At 39.5% G+C, this 21571-nt stretch overlaps 1 protein-coding gene across 8 annotated transcripts in view; it reads right to left on the bottom strand.

Annotated features, from left to right (window-relative positions):
* MAST2 (microtubule associated serine/threonine kinase 2) overlaps positions 1–21571 on the bottom strand; it is a 192528-nt gene that overhangs the window by 89831 nt on the left and 81126 nt on the right. For 5 of the 8 annotated variants that reach the window (XM_040565048.1, XM_040565050.1, XM_040565049.1 and 2 more), the window contains one exon: positions 20455–20486. In XM_040565048.1, coding sequence (XP_040420982.1) covers positions 20455–20486 — 32 coding nt within the window. Of the gene's footprint in view, positions 1–10338; positions 10546–13283; positions 13414–20454; positions 20487–21571 lie in introns of those variants that run through there. The other 3 variants (XM_040565047.1, XM_040565054.1, XM_040565053.1) reach the window with 3 other exon arrangements.

Here is a 21571-nt window from a genome sequence, read left to right as displayed (position 1 = left end):
GGATTTCTATTTATAAAAATACTAATTAGTTTGCTAATATTCCTTACAACATTATTCACAAATAGCACTAGTAAGATATTGGCAACTTCAGTACAACATACATTTAACATGATTTCAAGTTCACCAAATTGATGACTGGGCTCAAATGCCGTGGAAAGGTCAAGTAGCCTCTTTAAATAAGTTACTAGATCTCGCATTCTTTCCCTGGCCTGTTTTCTTCATATATGATTCAAATGTCAGTTATCTTATTTAATCAAATGTCCCCTTGGTATGTGATTCAAATGCCATACAAATGAGAAGACATTTGAAAAATAAAAATACTGATCAGTTTTGAAAATCTCACTTCGCATTTATACAAAATCCTTTAATGCTTTATCCAAAATGTTCTTGAAACCACTCAGTAGTGCTTGTGAGAACACAGCATGAGATGCTATAACCTCGGCATCCTTCTGCCAAGCTCTTCCCTCTCTACCAGCCAAAACTCAGCCAAAGGAAAACATAAATTGAGCCTGCTGTCACCACCATGGCATTTCGTCATCGTAATCATGAATTATTTATCATGCTGCACTTAAAAGATGCACTTAAAAATTTATTCCTAACCTGTAGTACAGTGTTAATGAATTAACTATGCAGCCGTACTTCCAAACAGGAAGACATCTTCATCTCTTCTCCGGCCACTCCACCCTGCATCAGCCTCTCCACAAAGCAGCACAGCTATTGCTAAACGCTCCCGTAATGGGGTTTTCGTATTTTGCACCACGTCAAGGACCCAAATGGAGCACTGAGGCTTGGGGCTACCCTTGGCAGCCAGCTAGCAGGGATCGCATCGTCAGGTGGCAGGATGGTACCCAGAAGAGCAACTCAAGCCTGAGCTCCAAACTAAGCAGTGGCGTCTGATTTGTTCCTAGGTATAATTCCAGCTGTTTGCTCCAACCTGTGTGGGGTCAGAGCCGGCACTTCCACCCTGCAGCTCATTTCCTCATTGCTTGTTTAACTCATGAAGGATACCGTACAGCCCCTGCATTTACCATGCCTTTTCTGAGACAAAAGGCTTATTTTGTAGGATTGTTGGCTACGAAGTTATTCTGGGAGCAAGGGGAATGCTAATGTAGTGAACAGACTAAGAGGATGAATTTTACATTTTCAAGCATAAATTCTTAATGAAGTTAGAGCATGGGATAAGAATAGACTTTACAAAATAAGCCACGGTACAGACAAGACATGAGAAATCAAAACCATGCTAGGGAACATCATGAGTGCTGGTATTAAAAAAAAAAGAAAAAAGAAAAAAAGGATAACAAGTTCATCTAAAGACGGAATTAAATCCTAATCTGGCCACGAATTTTAACAGAAACTGGTCCCTATTTTAGTTATTCCTTTGGAATAATGTGAATCTTCACAGCACAAGCTTAGCTTTTAATCTTAAAGTCTGGGAAAGCAGTGATAACATATCATCAACCAGCAGGCAAACAAACTACTCAAACTTGTGTGCCTCAGAGAAATACAAAATGTACAGGACAGAATGAACATGAGAACGAGCCTGGAACGCTGATTTTTATATAATTACAGATTGATACATCTCTATAAACTGTTTTACAGTAATTCTGGTGAACCCATAAAGCTGATATATTACTAAAGCAACATTTCCTAAAATTTACATCATGCTTACAAGCTCTTCTATGTTCTACATATGACTTCTAACATGTATGTCCCCCTATAAGTGTGTGTATATATTTCTATGTCTGTATATATATATATATATATATATAAATAAAAGTAAACAGGGACATACAGGTTATAATTTTGGAACACTTAAGCAGATTGAATAATTTATGATAAATTGTCCCAAACTGAATTCCCTGCTTTGAAATAAAGTACAGAACAGACACGGAACTCTCAACCATTTCTGCAGTCTCCAGTGAAAAATGTATTTCAAAATACTAAAAACGGTATTTAAAATTTTGCACTGCGAAATTGTATTATACTCTACTGTAGCACATTACAAAAGGGCATAAAAAAACTAACCTAATATAACTAGCAGCAAAAATATATAACAACATTGCTCAGACATTTTAAAAATAAATATAGCCCCTTTTAAAATACCTCAGATAGAAAGAAAAAAGAAAACGTAGATAAATAGGAATATTCACCTCGTACTTTACTTTCTTGTTTTCTAAATTTTGACTAGCAGAGGCAGCATTATGCAGATTTGGTAGATCAAAAAAAATGTGAGCACATTTTGGACTTTTGATATTTTCAAATGAAAATAATTTACGCTTCTGTCCTACCTATAAAAATAAAACTAATAAGAAACACAAATAACAATTTTCAGCTCTTCACGTTGTTTTGTACAACATTAAACTACTTACACAAACACGTCAAGACAGCACAAATCACGCACGCAAATGAACACCACCTGCGTGTCCAAAGAATGTAACTTCTGCAGAGAAAACAGAACCTGCGAAGCTATTTAATCCAGTACTTCTCACAACTTTGATCACTTACAACAACAGTATGTAAAAAGTAGATTGTGAGGTTCTACGGCGTAGTCTGCATCTGCTCTTATGTCTAATAAGAAGGGAGAAGTTGCAGAAGCGACAGGTCACGGTTTTATGATCCATCTTAGTGTCAGAGGAGGCTGCGCACATGAAGCCATGGGCTGCAGGCTGGAACACGTCCCCTTGGGCTGCTCCTCTACGTCGAAGATAAGTGCAGCTGCAATCATCTCCATTTTGTTCAAACTAATAGCAAGTTCTCTGTGAGTGAAATGAAGACACTTATAACTTAAAGGAACACTTCTGGTAAATATTTGTGTGTTGATTCACTTGGAAAATTGGGCATTTAATGAGTTTGGAACATTCCAGTATCTCAGAAGCAGAATGGACAAACAGTCATATTGAAGTGACACATGGAGGAAAGTTGATGTGGATTTTTGCCACATTTATTTTGGATTAACTTCTTTGGTGCTAAAAATTTGCTGAGAATTATAACCTGACCTGCTCTGTTATTTTAAATTTCTCATCTATTGTCAAATAAAAATGAGACTCATTTTTAGATTCTCATTTTAGATCTAGAACACAAACTAGAACATCATAGGACAAAAAATATTGTCCACCTTCTCAGACAATACAACCCATTATATCACTTGTACTTGTGCAGCAGATCTTCTAAAAGAAACGAAGTACTATTTCCACAACTTTTTTTTTTTTTTAAATGTAAATAAATACCAATTCCAGGCCAGAGATGTGCTAATGCGACTGTCACTGCACAGCAAGTCTTTTCCTGACAGCGAGATCAGTAACATACCTACTGTAAAGAGCTGGGGCTCTAAAGAAAGGAAAGGCCAGCGAGGGGAGGAAGGAATACAGAGGCACAAAGAGCTCTTTCACCACTGCAAAGATTACGGTTTGAAGACTTTATTTTAGAACGTTAATAATTCATACTGACAGTGTAATGTAAACTAGGTTAGAAGATTGTGCTCTCAAGTACCACACCAGGGATTGAATGACAGAATAATAAACGCTAGCCAAAATAGCAAAATTTTAGTAGAAAAATGAGGGTAAGAGAGAACTTGGAGGATGAGAACGAGTGTATTTTAGATGAAAAAATAAAAGGAAAAGAGAGATGTTGAAAAAATGAAGATATAGGTGCAGCCTGTGGAAAACAGAGTATGAAAGGATATACTGTAGATGGTGAAGCTGTATTGCAGACCTTCTGGCATGGTATTCAACCAAGAGCTTAACTTTGACACAGAAGTTCAATGTAGATCAGGGTGGCTAGACACAGCTGAAATCTGATACAATTTTAAAAACCGATGCAATGTCTCCTTGAAATGATTTAGAATATAAAAAAGGAAAAACTTTCTGTAAGCTTTCAGGTTAATATTGATCTCCTAAATGGCTCATCTACCTAAATCAGAAATTGCAACTCATGGCTTCAAAAGGTAATTTTTAAAGAAAACAAATCCAAAAGGAATCTCCTGGTCATGGGCAGGAATAATCCCATGCAAATGCAAGCAGCTGTGTCATATAATCTCTGTTTCTCTCTAGCTCGTCTGTTAAATTGACACTGGGTACTTGCTATTAGTACTTGTCTACTATTAGCTCTTTGGTACGGGATGTAAACAGGCCTGTTTGCGCGTTCACAGATTTCCAAGTCAAAACAAAGTAGAACCTGGCTGCCTCACAGTGCAATTAAAAACCAAGTTGTGGAAGATGCATGGAATTGTCTGCAGAGACTTCAACAGTAATAAATACATGACTGCCTGGTTAAGAATATATTTGTCTTTCTCAGAATGATTCCCTTGCCAGGAGTCTTTCCGTGTCCATGTTGTTTCTGTATCTGCATTCAAGATCAAAAGGAAGAGGCTATACGGAAGGAAGGATCTTGCACAGACTGAGCACACTACAGTTTCTTGGAGGAAATCACTGTCATTTGAGGATGAAAACAGAAAAAGTAAAACCTCAGTTTTTACTACAGCATTTTAAGAACCTTCTGAGCTTGTAGTTTCTCACTGGAAGTTGCTAGCTTGCTCCCAGCCATGTCAAACTCTTTGGATACTTCAGGGGCAGTAAACAAGTCGATTCATATGCCGGCGTGTGAGCAGATCAGAGCCTTCAAACACAATTACATAGAAAAAAAGTTACGAATCACTCAGTTTATAGGTGAAAAGGCTAGCAAACATTAAAGCACTCCAACTTCTCAAGTCAGAGGTACATACTCCCCTCTGGGAGCCTCTGACTCGCCAGGTCAAACCACCAGGTTATGCTTTACAAGTGGTTATGGAGGGCAGCCTGCACAGTGAGCCTGGAACCGGACAAGAATTCACACCTCGTGCTCCAAACCCCAGTGTTTAACTCTTCCACTGCTGCAAACCCAAGCAGGATGTGGTGATTTTAGCATTTACATAATGTCTCAACATGAAAAAAATTATACAGCCAGACTGGGAAAAAGATGAGCGATGCTTCTCCTGACTATTGTAAGGGAAGCCACGCACCTCCTCCACTGACACCACCAACCCAAAGGGGCAACCCCCAGGGCACAAGAGGAGAGAGTTAAGAGAGATGCCAGAAAATCAGAATGTTTCACGGGAGCGATCAGAGGCTATGTCTGGGGTCCTACTACTTTACCAAGATGCAGCCAATGCTACAGACATTGCCATACAACACGATACAACTCACTGAAATTGCCAGTTTCACAGTTCAGCCCTCAGCTGCACATTGGTGTAAGAAGGCTACGGGGCCACAAGCAAGGCAAATGAACTCTGCACACAAGACTCCATACCAAAGGCCACCATGCCTGAATATTTCCAACCACGTGGCAAACAAACCGTTTCCAATCAGCATGAGAAATCTGAGCCAGGTGAGTTCTAGGCATCACCAATATGTCTCTTCCCTGTAGTCTCCATCTCCTAGCTGTAGCCTCTGTCTCCATCTCCTATTCCCAAGAATAACAACTGATACAGAAGAAAAGGAATAAAGAGAAAAATTTCCATTAGAAAAGAAATGAATTCTGGGAAGTTCATTCATTCAAAGTGAGATGTAGATTACAATTCAGTTGCCAAAAGATTCCCTACTCAAAATTCACCATTTCATATTATGCATAATGACATATTCACAAAGTTGTTCTGTTATTCATTATAACTGAATTGCTTATCTCCATTGCTTCCAAAAGTGCCATTACACTGTATTGCAGTAAAGGCTGACCAATTATTTAGCACAGTTAAGAAAGGAGAACCTGTACCAAATCAAGCACTAAGCAGGAAGGTATCACTTGCTACAAAAACAGAACAGTTTCCAAATGTCATTCAATCTGAATATAGCCTTTTTCATTAATCCTCTGCCATCTGTCAAATAAGATACTAACCAAAATAAACTTTTAAAAGCTGTATCAAGTGACTTTAAACTAAGAGGAAGTTTAAGTAGAGAAAGGAAACTATCACCACGTCTTGACATACTTGGAGATATTCCAAAATAAGAATATAAAGAATCTCATCAGGTTTGAATTCTGAAATGTTTTTCACCTTCTCTAAAAATATGGAACTTCTGTTTACAGGTGCTGCCCTGCTGTTGTAAAATACAAGTACGCTTCAAACCAAAAGCTTCACTGTGAATATTAAATGAATTTTGTTTTCCTAAGAGACTTCGCAATAAGGGAACTATGGTGCTGAAGGTCTTTCCTGTTGTTATTGTATAATCCAAGCAGCTTCTTTGTTCAGGTATTTACATACTATATACACAGCCATCAGGTCTGTGCTGGTTATGTTAACAGAAGTACTGACACATTTTAACCAACATAGTTTTAGGCAATCTGATTAAGGCAGGTTTATTTAAGTGTTTTGGTGGTTCTGCTGAGGGTATGAGTTACAACTGGGACTGATTAAGTTTATATACTTAAGATATTTATTATCAGTTTTTTAGCTAAGCTAGACATGTGGCATTTTAAGCTGATTAGCGAATCCTATTCAGCATACCATTAAATTAACGCTGGTGCAGATACCCAGTCAAAACCCAGAACACAGGTACTGGGGGCAGGGAGAGGCACGGACACACAACACCAAGAACACATCCTTATACCATGGAAGACATTTCTACACCTGCCTTGAAGTAAAGGACTGGAGTTACGCAACCTTCACCAAGACACACCAGCAATCCCAGCACATAAAATGAGAGAAAGAACCAGGCTCACACGAGATCCCACTCAACAAAGGCAGGTTTCTCCATCCCCACGCTCTGGTGAAGCTGAGCTGATGGGCACGCTGCAATGCCCGGGAAGCCCATCTGGTCACGGCAACAGAAGAGACTGGCTGGGACTGCTCTCATACACCCGAACAAGCTGTAGCTCTAAATATAGGTGTCCCCTCATCCACTGCAAGAGCTTATACGAGAAAGGCTTTAAATAAAGGCAGGCAATCCTCCCAGCACATTTGTTAAAAGACTACGTATAATATATTCTTGTTGCTTACCACAGTTATTGATTAAATGTTTCTAAGAATAAAGTTCTTAAGTAAGTAAATTAATATATTCTTAAATTATATCACAGATGTCCATAAAATCCTAATTATCTGAACTCATAACATAGTAATTACACACTGATTGAGTAATTATGTACTGTGCTCAGACACAAAGTATTCTGGAGCAACATCAGGTTTCCCGTTTTGTTTTACTGAAGACAGCTAGGATCTGAGCACCAGCACATTCAGAAATGGTGAGCAGATTTCATACAGGCTAAAAAAAAAATAAAATCTTTAAAGCTATTCTGCAGAGCTATAAAAAATGAATAGCTATTATCAATAAACTTTATCAAGGCTAGAACCTCCAAGAGAAAACATTCCTATAAAAATCATCTCTACCATATATCCCTATATCAATATGTTCCACAATTGGTACGAGTTCACAAAATCAAAATAGCACAAGAAAGCATCCCTGGAATAATGCAACTGAACTCAACTCTTCCCTTGATTGGTTAGGGTAAAGGAAATTTCTGCTGAGATTTCACCTCACCTGCAGTACCCAGAGAGGCCAGAACTAAGAGACCTGAACACTTTCACCCTTGTTACCACTGACAAATGAATCCATTTCTAGAAGTATTGAAACTAATTTATCTCTTGCTAAGGGAGTTACAGGGTGTAATAATCTGTGAAACGGGGGGAAAGTTCATGTTGCTTTAGTCTCAAGGCCCCTCACTTCTAAGAGCAACTAATTCATGGCATCTTTTAAGCAACTTAATATCAAGAACTGCAGTAAATCCATGTTTTGATTAAATTAAAGGCCAAATATGGGTGTACAAAGACTCACCCATATTTACTCAACTCATAAAGAGGACCAGCTGTGAAACACGGCCTCATATTCTTCAGTAATTTGACTTCCTTGCTACCCCCAGAAGTACACAAGCCAGAACCCAAATATGAGACCCACTCCTTGAGTTTAATTTTGGACATCATTCTCTTTTCTTCCTAAAGATACGCAAATTGAATTCCAACCCATGGTTGTATCAACTGTAGCAATCTTCTTTCACCCACTATCCATTTATTTTTGTTGTAATCGTGCCACCTCACATCTTTTATTCTTAAAATGATTTACATTATTTCCAATTTTGCAAATATTAGTATAAAACATTTTTGTTCTCAACTAGATTATTTCTTTCAGAAGCCAGGAACTTGTATGCTAGCTGTAGAACACACCTGATACCAGATGCACGAACAGCTGTTCATTTGTCCATTGAAAAATATCAAACACACCATGCAAAAGACACAAGAAGGAGGAAAACTATACAGATACTTGAAATGCAACACACTGATGGTGAAAAATGAGAAAGTTAACTTGAAGGCACACACCTTTTAGTTACATTTCCCACCAGTTCCTAGTATCATTTGCACAGCGATGGAAATGAACCACTGCCTGGCTAACCTGAGGGTGTTAAGCCGTGTAGATCAATGACAGCAATAACTTGCCAAGATGAACCTTTGCTCTAAGCAAGCAGGAATGGCTATCGTTGGTACTGTAACCAAGTAAACACAGCTACAACAAAGAAAGGCAGCATAAACCAGGATCAAGAGCTGCACAGGTGAAAGCAACAAGGACAAAAATAAAAAGTTATTATAGTAGACCTAAGCTCTTACAGAGAACCACGTCTCTGTGAATCATCAACCATTCAGCATTTAAAGAGCAGATGGCTGGAAGGTCCCCATATGTGAAAAATATCATCATCAAGAAGAGTCCATAGTAACAGCGAAACATAACTCGATATCATGTCTTTTATATGAACTATTCTTAAAGGTAAAATTATTCAATGACCCATGTCAAAAGTCTGAAGACTGGAGCATTCTCAGAGGAAAAAAAAAAAAAAAAAAAACAGTACCAAAAAGGCTTTGGAAAATCAATAATCATTAGATCCCCTCTCAAAAAGAGCTGTTCTCAACCTACTTTAACAGTGATCTAATTCTGATAATTAATTACTACTTACCAGACCGTTAATTAGCCCCAGTGCTAAACAGCATTAAACCACATTTAATAACCCTTGTACAGGAACATTACCCAATACCAGCTTTTAAATAACAAAAATTCCTTTTAAAAGATATTGGTGGCAATGACATTAAAACGTTACGAGACGGCTCTTTAGTCACTGCCCTTCCCCTCACTGCACGTGCTGCCAAAGTGAGCAGCACACCAAGAATTTTCACCACCTGTTGCCAAACTTGCAGGGGAAGCAGCAGCAGGCTGGGTGACCACCTCTCTCTGTGACAATGCACAAGAAGCCAAGTACAGACACACACAACGTCTCTATCCTTTGCTGACAGCCTGATTTCCACTCAACAGATGCAATATATGTTACTCTCCATCAGAGGGAGAGGTGCCTAAAATAGCTAAACTTCACATTTTCTTGTTCCTCCTACTAGAGCTGGCCAACAAGAGCACTCTCCCTCTGAAATAACAGCCTGCAATCAGGGGCGATTGCATTACCACCTGATGAGTAACTGAAATTTGACCAGCTACATCCACACTGCAGTATGCGAACTTCAAAACCAGCCCTCTGGCTCAAGTTTTAAGTAGGTACCTTTTAGCTCAAGTTTCATAACTGCACACACAAAGATCTCTACCTTGCGCTAGGCTTTGTGACAATCTCAGTAGGTATCATGAGTGAATAAACCAGAGGTTTCCACCGGGGTCTTGCATGTTCCATAACAGCAGTAGAGCAAGAGCTGCTCCTGAACATGAAAGATGCCAGCCAGGCTCTCAAGCACCTTAGTACAAACTGAGCTGTTTTGGAATTTGTTTTCAGTTTACGAACTCCTGTAGCCCATATCTAAGCACACTACCAACAAACTTAAACTTATCGTTATCCTTTGTGGACCCTGTGTTGCAGACAGACCTCAGACTGTTAGCTTCAGTAAGAAACTAACGAGGATTCGCAGTGAAAAGAACAGAGTGCAGTAGGTTAGCGCAGACCCACAATTCCAGGCAGGGCTTCTTATTGACCAGACTCCAAGCTGTTTCACTTTCAAGTTGGTTTTCTTGACATCAGCGATCCCTGTGAGGCACCATACAAGTTGCACACGCACACAGAAGCCAGCAAAAGGTTTAGCCGGGAATGTGCATGCAAGCTCAGGTAGACAGGACTCCATTCTTCCCTCTGCAGGGCCTTCAACTACAAATGAACTAAAAAAATGTGTACAAACAAGCAACACCAACCAACACTACAAGGCTGGAGGTAAATTACACGTTACTAGGCTCCCACTTCTGTTACATATTATTCTCTTGAACTAAAAAGCTGTTAAGTTCATAAATGGTTACACCAACACCACACTGTTAGAAATTCCTGGTTGATACCTCTCCTTACCTCCACTGAAAAGGATGGCTGTAGCATGGACTAGACGGATTGCTCTGGACTTGTGAGTTCAGGTAAAATACTAGAGGAGAAGTAACAAGTGCACAGTCAGCACTAAATGGGAATTTAAGGTGCTGCAGACCTGGAGCAGATGTAGGAGAGAACATGTGCTGATGAACATCACTTCCTCGGCAGTGGGAGAACAAAGGAGAGGAGATTCTGACAAGGTACCACGGTAGAAAAAAAAATAAATCAGGGTCAATATCACATCTTCTATTTATCACATCAATACAAAGAAAAACAGCTTTCAAAGCATAAGTTATATCTTCTTAATAAATGTAGTGAACTTAGTGGACAGAAGTCACTCAATTATCATCCAAACGAAAACATAATTTGTCAGTCAATACAGTACCTATTAAACGTTATTTTTCCACTATGAAAAATCTTCTCATCTGGAATTATCCAAATCCTTTTTTTTAATTATTTTTTTTACAGTGATTCCCAGGGTTTCTGGATCACACACCATTGTCAAACTTTTAGTTGGGAAAAATTAACAAAGATGCCAATGGCGCCGCCAGTGACTGACATGAGCCATTCATATCACAGCCTTCACAGGTTGCAATTTGGGAGCCATGGTTCCATACCACAGCTACAGCAATGACAAAAATACTCAGTGAAAACATGAATTACATGAACCATTAACTAGAGAACATCTAGCACTGAGAATGTCTTAAAACATCAACCAAATAAGCCTGAAAGCAGCACTGCAAAATGGGTTGATTCTAATTTAGCAGTGGGGAAACTGAGGCACAAAGAGGTTAAGTGACTCATCCACAGCACATCCATGGTAGCATTAGGATTACAGCTGAGAAAACTATTCCCAGCTCTCTGCTCAGCTCTGTAAACTATCCTGCTTTTGTAGAGTTAGCAGCCAACAAGTACTCTTACAAGCAGAGAGCACAGAAAATTTCTCTAAGTAGCTGCTTTTCAAGAAGCTGCAGACAGACTTGTATATAAACGTAAAAAAGTTTTAACACCTACTGTATTGAACTATACACGATGAGATGTCCTTCACTAGAAATAAAGTAAAAGTTAACTTATAAATATTGATATTATAAAGAAATCATGGGTAGCCAAAATAATGTATCGTGAAATAAATATACATTATGAAAGCCTTTTGCCCAGATTCTTATACAGGGATAAGAAAATAGGTTTTGAGTTCTCAGATAAGAGAATCATATACTGAATATACTCCTATGTTGAACTGTATCAGGTGGACATATCAGCTCTAAATACAAAACTTGAGGCTGTCACCAAGTTTTAGGGCAGTGTTGCATCACTGATGAGCTCAACCCTTCAAGGGGTTATTTGAAAAAAATTAAACCAAGTGTTTTAGTACAACCATCCCTCTGGAAAAATTATACAGCTTATTACCTGGTTTGCCTGACAAGTGACATTTTCCTTCCTAAGTGGTGACATAACAACTTTTGTTTTTTCTGTATAGGGAATCCAAATAGAACAATCAATTTGACCCACAAATACATCACCTCCAGTTGGAGTCCTTTGGGCTTTGCACATAACTATGTTCCAACCACACAACGTTACAGAAATTGCAAAAGGAAATATATTAAGTATTTAACATCTTACGATTCACCTACGATCAGTACCAGAAAATGCCAAGTTCCTTAGAACTAATCCTCAAAACTCAATGCTTAAATGTAACGTGTACATCCCTATACTTTATGTAGGGAGTCATGAACTGCACAGGGTATTGTCCACATGCATGCTCTCTGGTATCACTGTACTTTTCCTTTTTAAAATTTTCCTTTAAGCCTTTCCTTTAAAAAGCCTTTTCCTTTTTAAAATTTGGACAATGCTTAACAATGCAGTCCCATGCTATGCTTACCGTGCTTACGTTTTAAAACACAATCTAGTGCCACCATATTTTTACAACTATAACTGATTTTGATGGAGGGATGAAAGAAGTTTCTATTTATTGTACTTAAACATAAGCTTTCCTAGCAAAAAGTAAATCTGGGATGTGCTTCAGCTTTTGTTTGGTATTCAGACATGCTATATTGGAAGTCCTGAAGTCAAGCATGTTTGTTACTGTTCCCTGCTTTTAATTTCCTACTGAATCCAAATACTTCTCATCAGTAAGCAACCTTTACATATTGGAAATCCTCCCCACTAGCAACCTCTGCTTAAACAGCTGATGAGCTTTACAGTCTGCAGACACAAAAGGTTAAGCCTGCCTCTTACCCTGCTCCTCCCTTCACTGTGACAGATTCATTTAACTTCCCCTATTTATTATCCATATAGCATTAAATATACAGCTTCCTTCATTTTAACCAATAGAAATAATAATCAACATCATTACCAACATCAGAAAAAGCAATTTTCTATAGCAGATTTCAAAGCATTTCTAAAGGCTACAGTATTAAAAAAGAATTGTTGATATTCCAGTTGTAGAAATATGTGGCAATGTAAATAGCGATTTTTTTTGCTTCAAATTTAAATTAAGAACACATTTGAAAACTTTAAGAAGATGGCAAAGGTAGTAAAGGTTTCGTTACAGTGGAGCCCTGTGACAGTTTTCTGGCAGATTATTAGAAGCACTTTTTATATTTAAAAGAGTGATCTAACTAGAAAGACAGTTACAAACATTCGGTTTCACTATATTAACTAATGCTAGGTATAAAACTTAACCACAATGTACCCCATTTAAAAACATTTAAATATTGCTCTTTTTTGGCTATACTTTATGGTAAATGCTCCACAGAAATAAAACATTAAAGTTCTCAAAATGAAATTTTGTGTACAGCCACATAAGCATGACAGATAAAGTTCTAACAAATAAAAGCAATGTTTATTGGCACAGAATATTCTAGCTTGTTTTCTTCATATTTTCCATTTGAAATGTTTAAGTGCAATTTATTTTTCACAACAGTCCTTACTGGATCCGCAGAGATGGGGCTCCAAGCCTCTGTTTCCTCCGTTTCATCATTGTGCTGATGATACACTATGTTCCTTCCCAGAATAAGAGGCTTAAAGCCAGAAAGGAGAGCCCACTCTTATCACTCCAACACAGAGCAGAGAACAATCAGTGCAATCCCAAGCTCTTCGCGTACCCCCAGTGTCACAGAGACCTTAAGAGTTCGGTAATGGTCCAGATTAATCACACGGCTCGTGTCAAAAACGTCATTATTTATATATTTTTTTAAAAAAATCTTCTACAAGTCTATTTATAGCATCCAGAGAAAGGAAACGAAGCCCACCAGTATGCAACGAAGGCACAGAAAAGTCAGAGAGACAAACCAACGACCTGACCTGCCAGGCAGACAGCAGCGTGCTCCGGACACGCTCGGGCTTAGCGCTCAGCAAATCAGAGACAAACTTTTCCTGGGCTTCAAGGAGCAGGAGCAGTCGCTCTCACCAAATCAAAAGGAAAGCGCACAAGCCAACGGGAGCGATGGCACACTTGAAAGGATTCTGGCAGAAATCTCACATAGCAGCTGGCAACCTCACACTGCGATAGGAATAGAGTCACCGCTTCCACCCAAAGCCCTTGCAGAGTCATCCGCGGCGCACGGAGCAGCTGTTCTCGACCGCCGAGCAAACACGTGAACCGGCCCTTTTCGGAAATCAATCCACTTAAGAACATGCACAACTTTATTCTCAAAACATCCTCAGGCGGCTACCGGGCCATGTTTCAGCTGCAAATTTCATGGATTCTGGCACTGAAACGAGAGCAGCACAGAAGCAGTCGCTGCGGCCAGGTGCTGGAGGAGGGCAGTGGGCAGGGAATCGCCTTCTGTAGGATACAATGTTCCTGGTACAATGCAAGTCTTGCAGTTTTGTTTGCAAATGGTAATTGCAATCACCTCCAAATCAATACCACGCTATTACGGAAACCGCCATAAAATAATGACAAGTGTTCCTAAAATGCGTTATTTGTCAAAAAGTTAGCTTTCCAAATAAAATTTCCAAATATGTAACTCTCTAAAGTCTCTCCAAAATACAGCAATTTTCTTAAAGACCCTATTTAGGCATGTGAAGCCCGCTGCTGCTCTGAAGCACTCGTCAATCAAGCCAGATTGCAGATGACAACCCTTATCTACAGCCCCTCCCATGATTCACATCGCAGCAGGAGTGCCCCACACAAGCTCACAACCTCTCGACAGCCACGTCCCACCCGGGAAACAAATTATCGGACTCAAAAGCCAACCCCAGGGTGCCCGAGTGACTTTCCTTTCTTGGGTGGTTGTTCCTTCAACAACCAGAGCCCCCCCCACACTGCCTCCAAGGTAAGAAAGCGCAGCAAGCAGCCAAAAGTATGAACACAAATTTGATGTTTGTTATGTATAATTTTATTATACTCACTAAATGAGAATCTGGATTAAAGAGTGGAAATTTGATAACAAAAGCTGCACAAAAAAACTTTTCTCCCTTTTAAATCCTTGGCAAAAACCCTCCCTAAACTCATCTCTGAGATTACAACATATACAGAACACTAAAATCCTCCTTATTCACTAAATCACTTCTTTTGTAAAAAACAACGCTTCCAAATTATTTTTAAAGCCTAACGTACAAACAGCAGTGTTCCTACAGAGTCCTGCAGGAGGAATTCGGCACGTTCCTCCTCCAGAGCCAGCCCCACATATCAGTTTAGGAGCACCGGGTTATTTTTGATCTACTGCCTGTGAGCTGCTCCAGTGCAGCTCAGAGGATGGAGCAGTTGGAATATACCACCTCTCTCTTTCCTCAGCTATAAAGATATCGCAGGCAGAAAGCACTCAGCGAAGGCATTACTTCTTACTCTGTTTCCGGAGCCAAGACAGTACAGTGTGCAGAAGTAGCTTAACTCCTTTCCAGAACCATTTCTTTCCCCATTTCTTGTCCTCACTCTAGGCACAGTGCTCGCTCCTAGCAGGGAAATGACATCGATCCCCAGCAGAAATGCTTACCCTCCCAGATGAACAGAAACTGAATGATATACTCCATTTCTCTGCAGATAGGGAGGAAATTCCCATGGCACCTGAGCATGGCAGGATAAAGGACATAAACCAGCATTAAAGCTCAGGGTGTTTTGTTTTGTTTTGTTTTCCTGCTATTTGTTGTTGTTTTCAAGGTCCCAGCATTACAGTTTAAAAAGAAACTGATATAAACTGGTATTCAGCACATCCTCCCAATGAAATGCCTTGGTGTGTTTATGCGTTATTTTACCATCAAGAAGCTGGGGTAAGTTTAACAAATATGAAGAGTTGCTTAATGAAACTCTACAAAATTTCTACAGCCGCAGAGACTTAGTACCTTTGGATGGGGCGGAGAGCATGAGCCCCACAGTAGGCATAAAGTGCCTTAAAGATCGATTAAAAGGAATAAAGACCAACCATAAAAGCCTTGCACATGTCTTTATCAAACACTATTATTTTGCTTACCATATTTCATAAAGACAGACACAAAAACTTACAGTGAATACTATTTCATATCAGCACCTACCACCACCAAAACAGCAATCTGTAATAGTTCAATTTGTTACTCCCCCCCATCTAACTGTAATTTATTTTATATAACAACATAAGCATTTGGTCTTTGATGCCACAGATATCTTTATGACCATCAAAAACGTGGGATTTTTTGGTGAAACAACTATTTTCACTGGATATGTTCTAAATTATAATTATTTTTAATGCTTCTTACGTCGCCAAGTTCTTTCTCCCTCAGGCGTGCACTTTAAAAGAAGAACTGTATTTAATACAGATGTTTGATGACAGGAAAAAAAATCAAAAAAAATCTTGCATCTGAAATTAAAACCAGTGTCACAAGTTTACTTTGCTGAGGAAATTACTATTGATGTAGATATAAACTGGGAAAGTGATATTTTCTTTTTATAAAATTTTATGTTTGGACAGTACAAAGATCACAGCAATCCAACCTAGTAAACCTACCTAAGAAAACATGAGGAGTTCAAACAAACCTACGCTGTTCATAAGAAACCTTTATTGAGCAGGTCAATAAAGTTCATGTTATATACAAGTGGATTTATTAAAAATGGGATACTGAACAAGAAACCAGATGGCTCAAATGCATCCCCAACTAGATTTAGTGACTGCTGATTAGCTGGGAGGCAATCAGAAGAAATAGTGAGCTGCACTATAGTGTTGTGTATCCTGCAATCACAAGGAAAATCTGCACTTTACAGCCTGCTTTCTTGGAAGCAGCGTTGCTGTTATGCACATGAACACGAGCGCTTCATCACGAGCCTCATCTTGCTGCGCGGTCCTCACCTTTGTCTTTCAAGTCTGGAATGTCTCTAGTGCACTTCACGTGCAGGTGCACATCAAAACCATTTGAAAGCTGAATCCATTGGTACAAAAACCCCATCTCTGTACACACCGTGGCACCAAAAGGACAGAACAGGGTAACGGCTGCAAGTAATTAAACCGCTTCCGCTAATAGGAAGGAGATCAAAGTTTGGGTCTATCACTTTGCATTCGCTGTTTGATATTAAAGAAAATATTCATAAATGGTAATTATTTTTTGTGAACAAAGCATGAGAAAAACATAGCCAATACATTTATATGCATAATTTATTAAAGGAAAACTTTGAACTCAGATTATTGAGCCACACCAGAGACAGAATGCAACTACTTGTTCCTCTTCTAATACTTGTATTATTCAACCTCTTTGCAGCCTACAGCTCAGTTGGGTATAATTTCTTGTAGTGTTTTAAACGTGCTTAAAGTCTGTGTGTTTCTGTGGAAGGTTATACCGACAACAAATTGGTATCTAGATAATCAGGCAATGTCACCCTGTGTACAGTTCCCCCATCTTACTCACCCTGTGATGATTATTTTAAGATTAGACTACAAGACCTCCAAGGGCAAAACCATCTTTTTACGTTGGGTTTGTGTTCCCTTCTGCTAATACGGAAGAGGAACTGCTAATCAAGGGACTTCACAGGCTCCATCCAACCATTCATTTGGTTCTGCTTTTACACATAACCCTCTTTATGTGGGAGAATTCCTCATTCTCTACTGCCAAAATACTGAGATATCTCACTCCTCTTCCTTTGTGCAAGCAAGAGTAGGAACATTGTCCACGCCTACAATCAATTCCTGCACAAAAACAGTCAACTAATACAGACCCAGATAAATATGAAGCCACAAGTCAAATAAAGAAAAAGAAGTGTTGTCACAAAGAGCTCGCTACTCAGCATTGGTGAGGCCACACCTGGAGTACTGCATCCAGTTCTAGGCTCCCCAGTACAAGAGAGAGACATACGCACACTGGAGAGAGTCCGACACAGGGCCACCAAGATGGCAAACGACTCGAGCACGTCTCCTGTGACAAGAGGCTGAGCGAGATGGGACTGCTCAGCCTGGAGAAGGCTCAGGAGGATCTTATCAATGTCTATAAATACCTGAAGGGAGGGGGCAAAGAAGACAGAGTCTTCTTTCTTCTGCTCTCACCTGTAGTTCCCAGTGCCAGGACAAGAGATAATGGGAACAAACTGGAACACAGGAGGCTCTGTCTACACATCAGGAAGCACTGGCACAGGTTGCCCAGAGAGGCTGTGGAGTCTCCGTCCCTGGAGATCTTCAAAAGCTACCCAGACACGGTCCTGGGCAGCCTGCTCTGAGTCGCCCTGCTTGAGCAGGGGCTTGGACCACCCAGCCTCCAGGGTTCCAACCTCAACCCTTCTGTGATTCTGTGAATAATCAAGTCTTCCTTCCACTTCTGGTTTGCTGGGAAATAATGACTTCCTCCCCAGATGTGATCTTTTTACAGTAGTTAATGTATCCCAGCCCCCTGACTAGCACGCAGAGAAATGCTGAGTGCCTATATATTTCTATATAATACAATTAGTCCTGAACTGCTACAAAGGCTGGAGTTTGTGCAGAAAATGGATGCACCTCTTGAGGATTTCTGGCTCCAAGCCAGAGGCTTCATCCATCTGTCAATTCCTGCTTCTCCTCCTGTCAGTGAAGCAACGTCAATGAACGGCAGTCAATGACTCAGGACCTAGCTACATCCATAAATATCCCTACTCATTAGCCACAGTAGAATACCTTTCCAAAATAAATTTTAATTTCAGAATTTATTTTTCATATGATGTTCATTGTTAAGTTGATTCAAGCAGAAGAAAAGCCTCCAAAAGAACGGAGAAATGCCTACAGTATATATTTAAGTGCACATTATTAGGCCACCCTTTTTGACAGAATGGTTTAATACATTCATAAATATGTTTATTTATATATATTTACATACACACTATAATGATTGCATTTCTTGATATAATTTTCTCCAATTCCTGATTCAAAGACTAACAGTGGATTTTTTTTATTTTTTTTTAAATCAAGTAAGTACTCTGATACTGGAATATCTGAATCATCTCCACAGGATCTACTTCAATGAGCCTATATGCTTATCAATATATGACATCAACACAAATATACATAAGCTGCAATGCACTACTGACTTCTTAAATAGTTATACTTTTCAAACAAACAAACAAAAAAATCATTTGGTAGAATTGACAACAGAATCTATAATTCCAGAAAATATAAATAATCAACTAGATAACAAATTCAACTAACCGAATACACTTCAATTCTCCCTACACTTTTAGTCTCACTAGTAGCTGCAACCTCGTTTAAAATTTATAGCCTGGATCTTCTCGACACAGGTTGCTGAATTTCTTCACATAATGATAGCTTAAAAGGCACTCACTAGTGGAAGAAAACTAAAGTAAGAAAAACTAAAGGTGTTAAATCAGTGTAGAAACAAAACATTCAGTCATTCAGTTTAGTTGTGACTAAATAAAATGTTACACATTTGAAGGATTTCATTTACATCTCAAATATTTCAAAGGTAAGTGTATGAGTAGTTTTGTGTCATACCCACCTCCACACTTGACTGAGGGAAGGGAAAATCTCTGGCATCGTCAATTTCAATTCCAAAACTTTTGTTACAAAAATATCTACGTTACATTAAACAAACAAATAAAAAACCCTGTTGGTAACTCACTACTCCAGCAATTTTTCAAAGCACCTTCACAATCTTAAACTCCTGAACATCACCAGTCTTACAAATCTAGCAAATACAGCTAAACTAGCCTTTAAGGCATGCTGATAAATAAATAAATAAATAAAAGCTGTCAGAGTTTCATGTTCTTCTTTACATAACTCACTGAGTGTTTCACCACTGTCATGTGAACTAAGTAAAAAGGTTTGGTCATACCCCATTTAAAAGAAAAAAAAAAAAAAGCACTTTTGATCCCTTGTATTGTTCAGCACTGAATTACTGGCACTACACAGCGTTTTCCAAATGCTGCCTCTTATACAAAGGAGAGAGTTCACATTAAAAGATTGAAAGTTTTTTCTCATTAAAACCAGAAACCTGAAGAAGAAAGGTTATATGCTTTTGTGAGCTTTTGTCTAGTATACAAGCTTTGGGAAGCAATTTTAAATCATAATGCAACAGCAGCCAGTTCAAATGCCTTCTCTTTTATACAATGCAATCAATAATGCAATTTGTTCCACCACAAATCTGTAAGTATAGCAAAAGCTAAGTTCTCCTACTATCACTGAAACATTCACTAAAATTTTTAAGCACCATGTACTAAAAAAGAATATACATATTTGTTTAAACTTAATCTTAAAAGCCTACTTCTTCCAACATTTGCTACTTTATTAAAATATCTCTATTACACTGACTGCTCCACAAACACCTGACTCAGGAACTGTGTATGGGGATTTCTGTCCACTCGGAGCGTCTGCAGAGCAGTGATCGAAGTTGTCCTTATCACATAAATAATAAGTGACTGCTGTGGAGTCACTTGAGGGATGTCAGTGCAAGCAACACTCAACACCACAGCTACTTCCATATGGAGGTCAACTGAAGCTGGTAATTAGAAGTAAGCTTACACTACTACTATCTTTCCTACTACACTTAAGGAAATGAATAGGGGTTTAATCTCAGAGAAATGCAAGCTGTTTCCATGTGTATGACTGATTCTGTCAGAGAAAAGAGAGTTAGCTGCCTGTTTATACGACTTCCACAAGGGAACAGCTATATGTGCTCAAAACAAAGAAGCATCAAATAAAGAATAGCTGTACTTACAAGCTTCCTCTTCTAGGTAGACTGAGCTCCTTCTGGAAAACAGAATGAAAACGCAGAGTTAATTTTCTGTGCCAGTACGTATTACCCACCTACGTATCAGCGAATGGCCAAGGCCGTGAGAAAACAGAGGTTCGCACCCAAGCAGCAGAAGTGAGGGAAGCCTTGGGCTTTCAAGGCAAGGGTTTCACTTTGTGCTGTGATTGTGTGTCAGCCAGCAACCCGGCTGTAACCTGTGTCAGCCAGCAGGCCGCAGCAGGCCGCGGCAGGCCGCAGGAGCAGGCCGCGGCCCGGCGCCACCAGGTGGCAGCAGGCGGCCGCGGGCGGCCGGGGGCAGCGGGAGCGCGGCGGGGTCCCGGAGCCCTCCCGTCAGCCAAAGCCGGGGCGAGGACAAAATCAGTCCTTCTCGTCAGTCTCCCCGGCAAGCCAGTGCAGGCTTTGCCTGGGCCGTGCAAGTGGTGGGCGGAGGACAGGATGCCTGAACGAGGCCTCACAAACATACCCAGGCAGGTTCTGGGGCTGCTGAATTTCGGCTTTTCACACCAAAATGACAAGTATGTGGCCAAGTTCTGTTCCTGACTTCCAGGGTACTGACCTAACTGATGCGTTTTTCTTCCCCCAGAAGAAAAAAAACTCATTTTTTTTCCACTGAATATTGAAGAAAGTCAATGGAAAAAAAAATCCATAAAATCTGGTAACCACTTTTCCATCTTTGGATACAGCATACGTGCTGATCTAAATGATTAACAAGGTTCCTGACAAACCGGCAGTGACTGCTTTGCTAAGTCATACCCGGGACATCAGTTCAAGTTGTTCTAAGGTACCAAAAATTCACAGCTACTAGAACTAAAAAAAAATCAAGTCCAAAAACATGCTCCTCTTATTTTCAAGTACGAGTTCTCTAAAGTTTGAGATTTCGTTACAGCTTAACGGCACCGAGCAAATTTCATGTGTGAATTATCACAAGCCTGACAGCTTACAGCATCAAGAAATAAATTCCTGTCATCAGACAAACTTGTCAAGATCTAATCAAAACATTTCAAGTATGTAAGATAATAAATCATTAGCATCGATAACAGGTTGTATGTTTTATATTCTGAAAGGTACTTCCACTCTCATT

The sequence above is a fragment of the Cygnus olor genome, chromosome 8, assembly GCF_009769625.2.
Source record: "Cygnus olor isolate bCygOlo1 chromosome 8, bCygOlo1.pri.v2, whole genome shotgun sequence".
NCBI lineage: Eukaryota > Metazoa > Chordata > Aves > Anseriformes > Anatidae > Cygnus > Cygnus olor.
This window is presented reverse-complemented; position numbering and strand designations above follow the sequence as displayed.